We start from the raw sequence: 14,942 nt of genomic DNA on the forward strand, positions 1-14,942 counted from the left end.
CTGACAATTTTCTTTTTAATTTGTAGACATCTAGGGGACTGACTCATACATTTAAGAATTAGGAATAGAAGAGTTATTCTGCCATTTTTTGAGCCATAACCTATTTGCCACTTTAGAAACGAGAAGAAACATGGGGCTCATATTGTAGTGGCTTGTGTGACCGTTACTAGGTAAAAACAAAAGATAGAAGCTATATTGTCCCCAGTAACAATCCCACAGGCGACTGCGAGATGAGTCCCTTCTTGTTTTTGTATAGAGGTGAATTGCCTTTTATATAGTATGTGTACTGCAAACAAAGCATCATTATTTATCTTAAATACTTACACTGCCGTGCCTCATCTGAGTGACGGTTAGCATTGTCTAATGTTCGTTGAATCTCACCGTGCCACAGTTCTGCTGAATCTTCATCAGCTTTCTACAAGTTAACAACAAATGATCCATTTTAATTTCACATTTGCTGAGCACCTGATAATAACCTGTACTACAACAGAAAACAATCCTATTTCTGCAGTCAACATAAGCAACAATGTCAGAGGTGGACACAGTGTGATCAGTTAAATATTACATTTTTCACTTGGAATGTGTATATACTCTGTCTCTGTTACCATACAGTTTTGATTCAAGTTGATGCTTCTACAGTGACCTTCTACCATCCTAACCTGAGCTTTGGCAGTCTTTTGAGAGAGGAGAAGCTTCTGATAAAGTTGGCTGTTGTCAGGAACAATACTTGACAGTTTGGCGGCATCAGCTTGTAAAGCTTGTAATGTACTTTGGGGTTCTCCCTTGTCAATGGTTTCATTGATGACTGCTATGGCAGATATTACTATGTGCAAGAAAAAAGAGCCCAACATGAGAAACAGTTATCTACGGACTAAGAAACGACCTACATATTAAATAAGACAAGGGCTAGCTTCTTTCATAATGAGACAAGGGGATATTAAAACCGATAGACATGATATGACAGTCAGCTTAGCCTAGATCCCAGACAGTGTGACACAAAGTTAGTTAAAGCTGAGGATAAGAACCATGCTTAGCCATAAGTAGTTAGTGATTACTGGATAGGGATATCTTTTTGCAAACATAGTTCAAGGCTGTTTGGCATTCCTGATTTTAGGACATCGCTTTTTGAAAAATTAATAAGAATTGGAGCTCTAGCTTTGTTTCAACAGAGAAAGCAAAAATGGCACTTGTTCCCCTGAGCGAGAAAAGAAAATTATTCTGCTTACAGTCATGTTCCTCCTGAACAACAGCATTCACAAAGTCCACACATATCTGAAGCTCAATCTGGGTCAGGTCATCTTTGCCAACTCCACAGTCCTGCAATGAAAGTACCAAACACTTATTAATATGCTGACCATTCAGTACGAAGAACCTTCTAAATTGGAATAAAAGTGCAAGATATAACGGTTACCATTACACCCACAAGAGACTCGCAAGACTACTAAAACAAATAAGGGAAATTGTGCCTTGACTGTAGAAGTTTCTTTGTGAACTCGCATTAACAGTCTCACTCGCATTTTATTTCCACTTGAGTAGGAATACAAGAAGTCAAAATGTTTTTATACCTGAGAACACGATGCTGCGACATGATGGGCCACTTGGCTCATATGCCAACTTTACGTACCTTTACCTTGCATTATTACCTATGTTTGGTTTCTACTACTCTAATGGCATTCAACACATGAGCATAGCCCATGGATGCTTACACTACAACATGCTGAACACTTCATCATTCACACTTTTTGAAGTACCTGAGCTTTCTCCTCTTTAACAGAGATCAAATGACTTAGGTATCTGTTACAGTAACTCTCATCCACAGATGTCAAGCCAGCACTACGGCTGTTCATTTTTTCAATTAACTGAGTGGAATTCTCATTTTCAATGGCTTCATTTATGGCTGCTATGGCTGTCAACACTGAAAGTAAAATAGGAGACAATGGTGCTTAAAAATTAGGACTCCGGGCTTTGTGTATATTTCTCCAGAAGTCTAAACAGCTTGCAGAACACAGCATCTGGTCATTTTGAATGTACTGGCTAGTGGATGGCCATCAGATGTGATTTTACAGCTATTATTATCACACTCCCCTTTAAGGACATCATATTTCATTGCTTACTGTCAACAGTGGTTACATTCATTTCAAGTTTCACAGCTTCAGGTTTAGACAATAGAGTATGACTGTACTGGTAATAAACCTGGTCTGCTTTTAGGGGAAGTGTAGCTTTTCATCTCTAACTTTACAAGGGAAAGTATGCATTCCATGGGGTGGGGGAAGGTGGAGGAGATTAATCAAGGCTGTGCACATCTGAGAGCAATACCTGACAACTGATCACATATGGCTTGATGGGAAAGTTGAGATTCTTCACGTTCCTGTAAAGCAAAAGATATCAAGATTCAACTGTTCAGAAGTTTTCTTCCAGTGATAAAAGAAAATGTGTGAAAGCAATTTTTAAGGCTATGTTGCCCTACAGCTGTGTCCCAGAAGGGGTAGGGGCACTCTCTCACTTAAGCTGTATAGGTAGGTGCAATGCTAAAGGTATGGTTTTTAAGCCATTCTGGTTTGAAATAGGGTATAAATTTTGACCCTTTTGCTCTAAAACTAAGAATGCAGTTTGCACACTCTGGTCAAAAATTGGACATAATTCTTAAACTTATTGGCTGATGAAATGTACAATGTCAAGTAAAAAGAGCAACCCTTACTTGCAGAGCTTGTTGTTTGGCTTTATAGAGACCATCATGGTAGAGAAAAGCACTCCTGGTGAGTACTTTTGGGAACAATCCTTCACGCTTTTGAATCAAGGAGTGAGTTTCCTCAACAGTTCCCATATCCAAGGACTTGTTTACGCAATGCACTACGTCCTCAACTGAAAACAGAAACAATGCAGTCATCAACTTTATAAACTGTACTTTACCGCACAGTTCATAACCCAGTGCTATTCTAAACATACAATTATCATGTGTGCGCAACAGTTGCACAATAAGTTATTAACAATATTTTCAATCTATTTCAAATTGGTTCTGTTTAAACTGCTCAGGAAGATGAGTTCATTTGAAGTTCCATAAAAAGTACAAAGATCTCACTCAGAGGAAACAATTTCTTCATCAACATTCAGAAAGAGAACACTCACTTTGCCTATGTTGCTCAGCCAGGTCATTTGCGGAATTGACTGCTTCCTGGATTTCAGCTTGTGTGAGATCAACTTCTGCTGGACCTGTTTGCTGTTGGAATTAATTCAAACATTATTTTAGAATGATTCAAGACCTTAAATGTGATCAGTGGTCTGTATAGTGCAGGCTGCATATCCTGTGCTATTTTCTATTCTCTGCTCCTTCATATTCTGCAATTTGTGAAATCATCACTGGTCTTGTTTGTAGACCATGTTTGCCTTGAAACATTTTAAAAATCCCAAATCACATGAATACACGGTTTGTTTTGCTTTAACATCTACTTTGAAAATTGTCCCATAATGCATTGCTAAGTCTAGGGCTGTGGATTAAGTCATCACATTATTTGTATACATGAAAATTTTAGTATTTGTTTACAATTTCTTAAATAGAAGCTGATGAAATACCTCTTGTTTTATTTTTCTTTTCTCATCTAGCATCTTCATGTACCAAGATGCATTTTCTCCTACAACACCAGACAACCTAGCAGCCCTGTTAGACAGGGCCAAGGTCAAAGCATCCTCACTGTGGTTGTTCAGTGCTTCATTGATTTCTTTCACAGCCTGGTTCACTTCAAAGAAAACAAAACAAAAAAAATTCAATTAATATTTAGAATCATGATATTTTTCTTATCTCCAAACTGTGACTTTGGTTTTCCACACATCAAAATACTTATTAAGATTTCTCATGTCAAAATAATCTTCTACTCCAAACCAGGTAGCTTCCTGAAATGAAAGCTGATCACTTGAAATTCAGTTCAAACATTCATCCCTATTGATAACCACTTGTTGGTACCATCCATGACGAGCTGGAACATCAAAACTTGAATTATAAGCAGCTGAGTCTGAATTTGATAGCCAGGTGTACCTCTCTTGGATTTGAGCTAAAAAAATTCCCAACTGATGATAAATGCACCACAAATATCCGAGCAGTATCTCTGATTGGTTAAAAAGAATGACAACCTATCAGACACAGCGAAGAATTTCATGGTGAGAATCTCAAATGCCTGTTTTGAATGTATTGTACTGGGCACCAAAAGGACAGATCCCTTTTTACTCATTCAACAAGTTAATTTCAACTAAGAAATTTCTCAAGAGTAAATGCTGAAGGTAACTTACATGCTTCCTCAGCTTTCTTTCTTCTGATCACATCATTAACCTGACTGATATTTCCTTGTATCTCAGCTTGTGTTAAAAGCGTGTCATACACATCCATCCCTTCCTTACTTGGAGACTGCAAGCAGCATCAAAACTTAAGTGTTTTTCAAATGTTCTGTAGAGTACTACCAAACTTACACCATAGAACCTTATTTAAATTCCAGATTAACAATTCTAAAAGACTATTCCTCACTACTATGAGTTAAAGCCCAGGATGATTATTGTTTGTGTTTTTGCACAAAAAGGGGGAAATTATTTGGAGAAGGGGGCGGGAGGTGACATTAATCCAGGTGGACAAAAAAAATTCAACTTTTGCTCACTGGGAGTTGTCCAAAAAATATATTTAAGTAAGAATAAGACAGGCTCTAGAAATTGATAGAAAGCTTAAATGGAAGATGCCAAACAAAAGAGAAGAAGCAAAAGCATAGTTACATGCATATTAAAGACATTGTGGTTGGTTGGCCATCACTCCAAAGACAGCAGTGATGGCCCTCTGGTGTTTTAGTATGAGCATGCATCTACTAAACTATATCATCTTGTTTGCACTTTCCTGAACGTAGAAGACAGCAACAAAGGTGATGCCAAGGTTATTGGAAAATAGACATTTCTGATGTGTTAACTATAGACAACACCAAGGAATTAAAGTGGGACTATGATGAAATTCACAGCTTTTCTATCTAAGCCATTTTAAAACATAAACAAGTAGTCTGTATGAGAAGAAATGCTGTTTACTGTAAATGTTAGGTAGAGTTTGTGGTTTTGTTTAATGTTTTTTAAGCTAAAAATCACTAACATACTATTGGAATCAAGTGGGTTGGGACTGGAAAAGGGTGAGTTGCCATGGGGACAGAATTTTTATAGCCATAGGTGTGTTGCATGTAAAACTATTAACTTGCCAAGTTTCAATGGTGTTCGCTGCAAATTGACCAAGATATCTCTATTTATATACTTCATATGATATTGGACTGAGTGTATGATGTCATCAGTAATCTCATTTGCATATTTCACACATTTTTGCTCATGGATGACATAGTCTTCCATGAGCTTAGAGGGCAGTCCAATGGCACTCCCTCACTCGATTCTGATTAACTTATACATTAAAGTGGGATTAAAAATTTCTTCTCCTACCTCCCCTGCTAAGTATTGTTTTTCTCCCAAAGACTTCTGCTCATATGTTTGGTGGGTTTGGGGGGGGGGGGGGGGGGGGGAGGGTACTAGAAAGGCGTAAATTTTTGTCCAACAACATGGCATAACGCAGCACAGAGGTCGAAGATGGTTTTTTGTTCGATCTGTAAACAGGGATTCCTTCGTAGGTTGAAAAATGGGAAGTTGTTACGCTAAGGAACACTTGCTGCGACAAATTGACAACTAAATCCTATAAGTGACGATACTTGCATTGAAATCTGAAAAGCTACGATGTCTATCAACCCTGGTCCATGGACAAATCGACGGAATTGTTTAAAAATATTTTAATGTCACCCAGAGGAGGAGTGAAATGAATGCTGTGTCATCTGGAAGCTAAGGTAAGCCTCCCTGTTGTATCACTTTTTTCTTTAAAAACTGTGCCTATGAGAGCACTTTTGAGTACTAGTAATTAGATCCTTTCGTTCGCAAATTGCTCGATTCTGAAAATACTCATTATCAAAGCACATGGAGAGCAGTCGTTTGCCGTTTTGTGTCATTGTTGGGTGCTGTCTTCACAGAGTTGACTTCTGTCTGTTGGTGATTTATATGCTCGATCGGTGCTATGGATGTAGTTTGTAATGGAAATGCTGATAAGTCTCTCATGTATTCAGGGACAAAAGCATTATCGCAATCCTCAACTGGCCAGGGTATTAAATTTTGCTAGGCCAGGAGACATGCAGCTTCATGTAGCTTCGAAGAACCTTAGGTCAACTTCCCCTCTCACTGGGACTTAAATGCCACAATTGTGGAAAGCGAGATTGAGAGAGAACTGTCAAATACTTATCAAACAAATGCCATACAAATGTCAAATAATCTATACCAAATACCAAATGCTGAACAACTGCAAAAGAATAGAAACAGCTCATTCTTAATTTGAACAAAAACAAAATAAAGGATAGTGAGAAGGTTAAAAGTGAAATGAGCAGACTAAGAACACAAGCAAACCTTGTGCCTTTAGCAGTGTTACAGACTGACAAGTCACCCCAAACAAAAACAATCTTGTTTCAGAATGTCAGATCTCTCCACCTCCACATAGATGATGTGCAAAGTGATTACAACATTCAAAAAGCTGATGTCGACACTTTTGTTCAATCAAAACTTTGCTTGTCAGATAGAGATGATGCATATCAGCTTCTCGAATTTACGCTTTATAGAAATGACTTTAGTCAACCTAACATAAGAACTTGCTATGGAACTGCTGTGTACATTAAGAATTATTTGAATTGTACTAAAATTCCATACAGATGTAACTCTAATAATTTGGAAATTACTGTAAGTTGTGGTTTTAAGCTAACCAATTCCAAATATCCATGTCACTGGTATCTATCGTTTGAAAACTAAAGTTACAATCTCACAGTAAATTGATGTTCTTACTCATCTTCGCAACTCAATATAAATAGAACCTACAATTCAAACTGTACTGCTTAGGGATTTCAATATTGATCTAATGCAGGCAAATACAGAACAAAAGTCTCTAACAAAATATCATATAATGGTTTCAGTTGATTAACCGGTATACTACTAACTACCATACACAGATAGATCATGTACGACAATGTGTACAATCAACCCTTGAGTCCTACTACAGTGATCATAAGCCTATTTATATAAATTTCCATGAAAGCTGTTTGAATATTTGTTTACAAAAAAATCACTATGTGTATCATATGAGATCATTATAATTAATTTAGCTGAATATGAAACTTAACATACCAAATAAATATCTACATGTATCAAGCAACTATTTGAATCACATATAGAGAACAGTCAGAACATTTACAGTACCGCTCAAAAGTAAGTTACCACCTCTCGTCTCGTTTCTCGCGAGACGAGTCTCGTTTCTCTCGAGACGTTTCTCGTTTCTCGCGAGCCGCGTCTCGTTTCTCTCGAGAATCACTGAAGCGTTTAGTATCACGTATATTACGCGTAAGAAACCGGTTACGGGTAACGATTGCCGCTCTGCAGTTCGTTGTCAAATCGATGGGACCGTCCAAAATAAAATATGCATCGATCGTTTGCTCGATTCATATCGAACAAAGGTAATATCGAACATCGAACGTAACTACAAGTAGAGTTACATGCGTTTCAATTCGTGCGATCAAGGGGGCAAAGAGTTGATTTTGCGAATCTTGCTCACTCTGAATGATTCGGTTACCTACATTTGCTCGCTCAAACAAACGTTTAATTTTGCGTAGAAGAAAAACGTTCCGGCTTTCGGCATGCGCCAGCGAGTCAATTGTGAATGGGAGTCATGAAAGCGTCACGGAAATTGTTGAAAAAAATGATATCTCCGGTTCTATTTGGCATAAATCGTTCATTCAAACGCTGAAATACGATATCTTTGAAGACAGGAGTTTTTATCAAGGTTTCTGAGATGCGCCGTTTACATTACACGTAGTTTTAAATTTTTCTGCCAGCGCGAGTTTTGTCTAGCGGCACGCGTCGACAAGTCGACAACATAATGAACTTTTATTGTTCTCCGAAACGTCAATGCAAACACTAAAAATATATATCCAGTTCTATTTGGCATAAATCGTTTATTCAAATGGCAAAATACTATATCTTTGAAGACAGGAGTTTCTAATAATGTTTATGTGATGCGACGTTTACATTAACTCAATGTTTCTACAAGGGAAAGTTCTGTCTAGCGGCAGTCGATTTAATACGCAAATGAATTTGTATTTGCGAATTGCAGAAACAAAGAATGGTTTGAATTTCCCGTGCTTTTCATGTTTCTAAATTCCTAGTCCTCATAGAGATTCAAAATTACATGTAACTCTATCAGAATTTGCAGATGCTGTACATAAGAATAAAATGTTCAGGTTAAAGGAATTATTTTAGCTCCATTGTTTCTTGAAGCAAAGCATGCAACTTAAAACTGGCATTTTCTTTCTCAAAGTTCCCTTTTCAGAAAAGCAAGAAATATCACTTGGACACCACATTTAGATAAGTACAGCTGTAGCTTATTGTTATTGGGGTTGGTTAGGGGCAGGGAAAGGGCAGCAAATTAAAAATATACATGTATAACTTTTCTGCATTCATTTTTATACCCTTTTAAAATATGTGACTATCTTCGTAAAAACTGGCTTTAAAAACACAAGTCACCCTTAATACTTCATGGAATTAATCTGAGAATTACAGATGGATGTGGAATACTCCTGCTTACGAAGAGAATAAGATGCTTTTAACACTTGTGTCAGCTGCCACTTGAGTTGTTGAAACTCATTCTTTGCAAAAGACATTGGTTACAAGCATATATTTAAAACTGCACACATAATTAGAGTTGGAAACACTTTCAAACTTCATGTAAGTTTCAGTCAAGAATGTCAACAAGTGAAATCCACCTGAACTCACTACATGTGTCAAAACTCAGAAATGAACCTATAGCTTTACAGTGGAATACAGAAATACAACTTCAACTTAAAATTAGCAGCTCCATATCATGTTTATATAATTACATGAACATAATACATGAAGAGTAACATCAGTCATTTATATTGGGACTACAATTAAATGAAACTACTACAATCCATCATAAGGGAACACAAAAATAGAACGTGTTAATCTGTCTCTATAAATTAAATACAAATCTTGCAGTGTTTATTTGAAGTATAAGCTATCCTTTAACTGTTCCAGTTTATACCTGTTGAATTTTCATTCAGTTCTTAAAATGGTGGTTATCATGCTGTACTTCTACTACATGCGTGTCCTGCTGCAGTAAAGATTTATGCTATTTATAACTCAATAAAAAATGTATAATCTGCATGTATAGGAGATTGTTAGACATTTGGAACCCCAGGGGGAAACTCCCATAAGAGAAGGTCATATATGAGAAGTATAAGGTATCCTAACTGTTCCAGCTTATGCCTGTTGAATTTTTATTCAATTCTTAAAATGGCTGTTATCATGCTGTACTTCTACTACATGTGTGTCCTGCTTCCGTAAAGATATAATTAAGTTATTTATAACTCAATAAATAATGTATAATCTGCATGTATAGGAGACTGTTGGCTACAATGTCTCTTCTTAGCTTTTATGTGTTACATTATGGTACTCAGTATTTCAGTGGACTTAATAAGAAAGAAACTGTTCCTATTAAAAGCAGTGTTCATCTTGATTTTTGTTGTTTTGTCTGTTGAAATCTATTTCAAATATGTAATAAATAATTATTTATTATAAAATGATTTTACCAAAGAACAAATTCAGCCACACAAAGAGTTTCAATAAGCAACCATATTTGGACATCAGAACCTATGCATCACATTTGACCAAAATATGTTTATTTTCCTGTTTTTCACTGCAGTACCAAAAAGAACTCCACAATAATCAATTTCTATTCTCTTTTTATTCCACTACCTGTTCTACATTCCTCCAATAGGCCATTTCCGAGTTGCCTTTTGCCTCTGTGTCAAAATGGGTCTTAGTGCAAAACCATTCAACATATGACTTTCACCTGAAGGTTCATTTTCATGCAAATCACACTCAGTTTTGCACAAAGACTCGTTTTGAAACTGAGGCACAAAGAAACATTCATGAGCTGGCTCACAGGAGCCTTTGATTCAAACTTAAATATCTCTGAAACTAATACAGATATTTGCAAACTGTAAACGGCATTTACATTTTGCAAATATTTTGCAAATATCTTTTACGTTCTTTTGTAGAATTCTACGTGATACACCTAAAAAATCAATGGGGATAAATTTGATCATAGTACCACTTTAAAGACAGAGCAAGACACATGTACATTACTATAGAGGCAGGAAGAGGGGGATGATTATTTGAAGGAGGTGATTATTTCAAATATTTCCACTAAAGAGAAAGGTTTTATATTCTTGGTTAAAATCTGAGTAGAACAAGAAATTTGCAATTTGACATACCTTAGCTAGAGCTTGGGCAGCCTTAGTACTCTTTGCTTGATATAGAGCTGACTGGTAATCTTCAGCATGATCAGAAGTGACCTCAACCAAGTGTGCACTGGGATTGCGAAGTGCCTCAAGAGTGCTGTTGGCATCTTGGTGCTCAATTGCATCGTTAATTGCTATCACTGCTGCATGCACTGTACAGACAGACAAACATTGCACACTGAAATATTACTTTTATTACCAAATGATAAGCCTTCAATCCACAAAGTTAACAAAGCACACCATCATGCCCTTTTTTAAATGCCTTTTCTTTGTTTCTTGTTTCTTTGTTATTTGATAATAAAAAATGTGGGTCACTGAGCTACTTTTTGAGTCATAAGTGCCTCAAGCTAAAATTAAGGGTGTTTTAGCAAGCCATACTGCTGCTATGGTAAACTATTTTGCTATGAAATTGACACCAACATGTTCACCAATGATTGGGTAATTTTTCTGATACCATGATAATGGCATCAACTGATATAGAGTGGTTATTATGACCCATCAAAATCTCTGTCTTGGAACGTGCTGGAAACTATTTTGAACCACCTACATGTATAAAGATTACTTTGTATCAGTATGTTTACTTACAGGCTGCTTCATCCACTGGCATCTGAAAAATGAAAAAGTACAGCTTTCAATGGAAGATGGAAGAAAAGAATACGAAGGAGAGAAAGGGAGGGAGGGAGAGATAAAAAGAGAAGAGAAAGAAGAAGGGAGGGTCAGGAGTCGGATGTAGGGAGAGAAGGACAAAGAAGGTAAAGAAGAAGAAGAAGCAGGACAAAAAGGAGGAGAGGGAGAAGAGAGTGAAGGAGGAGAATGGGGAAGACAAGGAGAAATAGAGGTACTTCGATCATGGAGCTTTTCACCACAGTCCTGAGTTTGACTCCTCCACTCCACTTGCACAACATCCACCTGGTCTACCTCTTTTCACTTTGGATTCTCATTAATGCCTACCCAAATTAAAAGGCTTAAGGTATCATGGTAAGTGGATTGACAGTGTTTGGAAATCACACTCTTACGCTGGCACTTTGAAAGACACCCCATCAACCTATACATTTCCTGACAGCTTAATGGTTATAGAATACAATGAAATCGCTCAAGGCCAAAGATCTTGTTTGACGCCGAACCTGTGGGTTCCACCAGATTTTCGCCCAACCTTTCGGCTTCTTCAAAGATGAAAACAGGCAAGTTTGCTTGTGTTTTCGTCCTGACATAATCAAAATTTGACAAGAACAAAAGCTAAGTTGCAATGAAACAAAAAGATTGAGAACAGTTTGCGTGCACAACCGCAATTCACATTTCAAGTGACAACTGGTTGTGAATTTTAATTGGAGGTGTCAACGCACTGTAAGAAGTTAATAAAATTCAAAAATAGTTTTTCCCTTTATCTTTTAAAGTAAAAAAAGCTTTTTCTCTCATTCTTTTTGCAAAACATTTATCTCAGTCTTCTCAATTTGAACAGCAAAAAAAAAAAAGATTTTTTGTATTTTTCGTAAAAATTCACCTACCATGATGCCTTAAGAGCATCTTTTATGTAAACCCTCAATTTATTTTACGTCTCAAGTCCAGACAGGTTTTATACCTCGCTTTCCAAAATTCCTCCAATCTTGCTAAAAGCTGGCATCTGAATTCCATACTTTTCCAGTTCCTTCCTCATGGCACTGATCTGCTCGTCTGAAGGCAGAAACATAAATTGATTTGTAAAACAGCAAAAGGAGATCTTTACAGGCAAATACACCTAAACAAAAAGCCAGTGCAGGCCATATCGTATTTTCTCATTACATAGAAGCAAACCTACCAGTGAATTTAGCCTTGCCATAGAGATCCTGTATCTGAGGTGCTAATCCTAACTTGAACAGGAACAAACTAGATAAAAAGAACACAATAAACTGTTTCTTGGTCTTTATAATATAAAATTCAATTCAAAGTGTCAGTACTTGAGATATTTCAGTAAGAGTTATGAAGCCTCCATGGGCAGATTAGTCGACTAATTAATTTTAGTTCGCATTGAACAAAAAAGCAAAAAAAGAAAAACAAACATATTAAAATAGTATTAGAAAAAACTTGGAAATATTTCAATCAGCTACATTTCTGTTTTTGCATTCATAATTCAGTTGTCAGCATGACTGTTCTTTGTAATCTTGCATCAGTCATTTAGCTTTATCTTTCTTTCAGTGATTTCTCATCTGAATTTGTTTTAGATACATTTTAATCATAAAGTTGTTTAGATGTACAGTGCTCTGATTACTGCAGGTCCATATAAGCCCTGTGGCTGTCTTTCCTATATTTAACCTGCATTATCAAAAAGATTGATTGATTGATTGATTGATTGAAACAATACTGGTCAAAAGTCTAGAGAAAGTTTACCTTTGTCCCCACCTAGATCCCTTTGCACCCTTGACAGTTTGTTGACAGAATTTTGATCATCTCTTATCTAGTTCCATTATTCCATCATTGCTTTGAAGTGGGGCAGACAGTGAAGAGGAGTTTTAAAAATTGAATAATGGCTTCACGCTTCAAAAGAATTTGTCACAAGTTGGTATTTTGTCAAGTGTCTGAGGGACTTTTGGCCTAGATTGTGGCTATTGATCATGAGAAACTGGTAGAGTACTTGTAATGGCAGAGTCACTCTTATCATAGTTCTGTCTTGTTCCAATAACTTCTTGCCTATACATATTTTTATATAAAGCATAGTTACCATAAGCTATCATTTCTATTTTTCCAATAGAGAGACAAATTTGGACATAAAATAATAATGTTTACTGGGATTTGAAACATTTGCACTTCATTTTACCCGAGCAAATGGCTGACAATTTAACCCTGTGACCAGCAGGGTCGACGTGATCCCTAGTTTACATGCCACTAAACAAAACAGCAATTAAAATAGACCTGGGTATCTTCCAAAAATTACACAAGACAAGGGTCTTAAAAAATTATGTAAGATCCTAGAATTACAACGTGACTCACAAAGAAAAAATGTGCACTGAAAGCAAACTCATGCAATACATATATTGTTTTGTCTTACGGGTTTTAACATCCCTCGACCATTCTACTTTTAATAATCATATTTTCCACAAAAAAGCAATCATGAATTCATTAAGCATTATATGAATTTGGAAGAAGACAATTAAATAATAACAATATTTCTCACCTCAGTGCATGGATACAATATATCAGCTTTGGCATATTTTTCCTGTCATAAATATCCGTTGTTTCAGGGAAGAAGACCTTGCGACACAACACAGCATCTATTATTAGCATATTTTAAGAAAACGTTTAATCAGCGTTTAATACGCAGCAGTCGAAGAGTAAAAATTTAAGTTAACCTCGTGCTTGTAACTGAAAAATTTTCAGATAGAAATATAAAAAGCCCCAAAGTTGGCGAAATTTTGCAAATAAATTCAAAACGGTTCAGCGTCACGCAAGTTAGAGGGTGCATACCATTTGTAAACATCGCTGACATTAGTTTAGTTCGAAGTACACAAAACGCGTACGTGCTAACAACAAATAAAGCCGCTTAAATTATATTTTGAATAACAAGTGCAAACCTTCGGAAGTCCAACTTTAGCACAGCTGTTCATGAAGTAATTAATGTTATCGGTATGGCGAAAGTGAAGTCCACGAGACTGCAAAACAAATGTGAGATTTAGTTAATTAGTTGCAAGCTTTAATTTTTGTTTAGAACTTGGATAGGAATTAACCTAACAAAACAAATACGTTTCAAAAAGAAAACATAATATTCTGCCCGATGTAGCACTCACGTTCAACACTTTAAACTCCTTATCAAATATTTTGCGAAGGGGAACCGTCTCAGGCGAAAAGAAATTTCCCAACTTTGCCAAGAACACCCCATTTCTGAAGGCCTCTTCTAATTCAGTTGTGGCTGGTAATTCCTCCTTCAGACATGCTTCCATCCACCTAGACATGGGACATAGAGTCGTGATTATTATTAATAAAAAGTGTAAAGCATAGAAATGGATGTTCTCCCATTAATACAACTCTAACACTGCGTCACTGGGGTGGGGAGAAGGCAGTTTGAGTAGAACAAATTTAAGCCTAGCTTACACTTTTGCCTCTTCCAAGTGGCATAAATATTGGTAAGCCATCTGTTGTTTTCGTTGTTCGTCCATTTCAGAGCCTGAAGCTCTTTCAGGACTGGCGTCTGCAAAACGAATCAGCACAAAAATTGAAAGATAAACACCTAAGCTCGAGCTAAAATCGTCGAAGAACATATTTGATCGTAAATTAACTCCAGGTTGGAGCGCGAATGTGTTTACCATCGCCCGTGTAGACTCCTGAAGATTCATTCCAGCGCCCATCTTCTTGTTCAACACCGATTTCTGAGGTTGCCATCCTTCATCGAAGAAGAACTCGCTCTCCTAAAAAAAGAAAGTTTTAAGGAGTAGGGGAGGCACCTGATCGTGCAGTATCTTGCGCTCTGTGTTCCTGCGAAAATGGAGGGAATTTCGAAAAACAAGGCGAAATTATGGGATGAAATATGTTAGAACCCAAACCTCCTCCAAACTTGCCCGCACA

At 36.8% G+C, this 14,942-nt stretch overlaps 1 protein-coding gene across 1 annotated transcript in view; it reads right to left on the minus strand.

The window, feature by feature from the left end:
* LOC110063248 (ras GTPase-activating-like protein IQGAP1) overlaps positions 1–14,854 on the minus strand; it is a 31,420-nt gene extending 16,566 nt beyond the window's left edge. The window contains exons 1-18 of the mRNA XM_020770207.2: positions 14,684–14,854; positions 14,472–14,568; positions 14,168–14,324; positions 13,955–14,032; positions 13,558–13,634; positions 12,205–12,272; positions 11,989–12,080; positions 10,995–11,016; positions 10,383–10,561; positions 4,282–4,396; positions 3,571–3,734; positions 3,127–3,217; positions 2,699–2,862; positions 2,317–2,368; positions 1,752–1,915; positions 1,227–1,317; positions 660–823; positions 325–415 (exon numbers count right to left, since the gene is read on the minus strand). Coding sequence (XP_020625866.2) covers positions 325–415; positions 660–823; positions 1,227–1,317; positions 1,752–1,915; positions 2,317–2,368; positions 2,699–2,862; positions 3,127–3,217; positions 3,571–3,734; positions 4,282–4,396; positions 10,383–10,561; positions 10,995–11,016; positions 11,989–12,080; positions 12,205–12,272; positions 13,558–13,634; positions 13,955–14,032; positions 14,168–14,324; positions 14,472–14,568; positions 14,684–14,759 — 1,942 coding nt within the window. The 5' untranslated portion in view covers positions 14,760–14,854. The remainder of the gene's footprint in view (positions 1–324; positions 416–659; positions 824–1,226; positions 1,318–1,751; positions 1,916–2,316; positions 2,369–2,698; positions 2,863–3,126; positions 3,218–3,570; positions 3,735–4,281; positions 4,397–10,382; positions 10,562–10,994; positions 11,017–11,988; positions 12,081–12,204; positions 12,273–13,557; positions 13,635–13,954; positions 14,033–14,167; positions 14,325–14,471; positions 14,569–14,683) is intronic.
* Positions 14,855–14,942: the final 88 nt, after the last annotated feature.

This window comes from Orbicella faveolata, unplaced genomic scaffold (assembly GCF_042242905.1).
Source record: "Orbicella faveolata isolate gen_17 unplaced genomic scaffold, um_ofav_v1 contig_26, whole genome shotgun sequence".
Taxonomy (NCBI): domain Eukaryota; kingdom Metazoa; phylum Cnidaria; class Anthozoa; order Scleractinia; family Merulinidae; genus Orbicella; species Orbicella faveolata.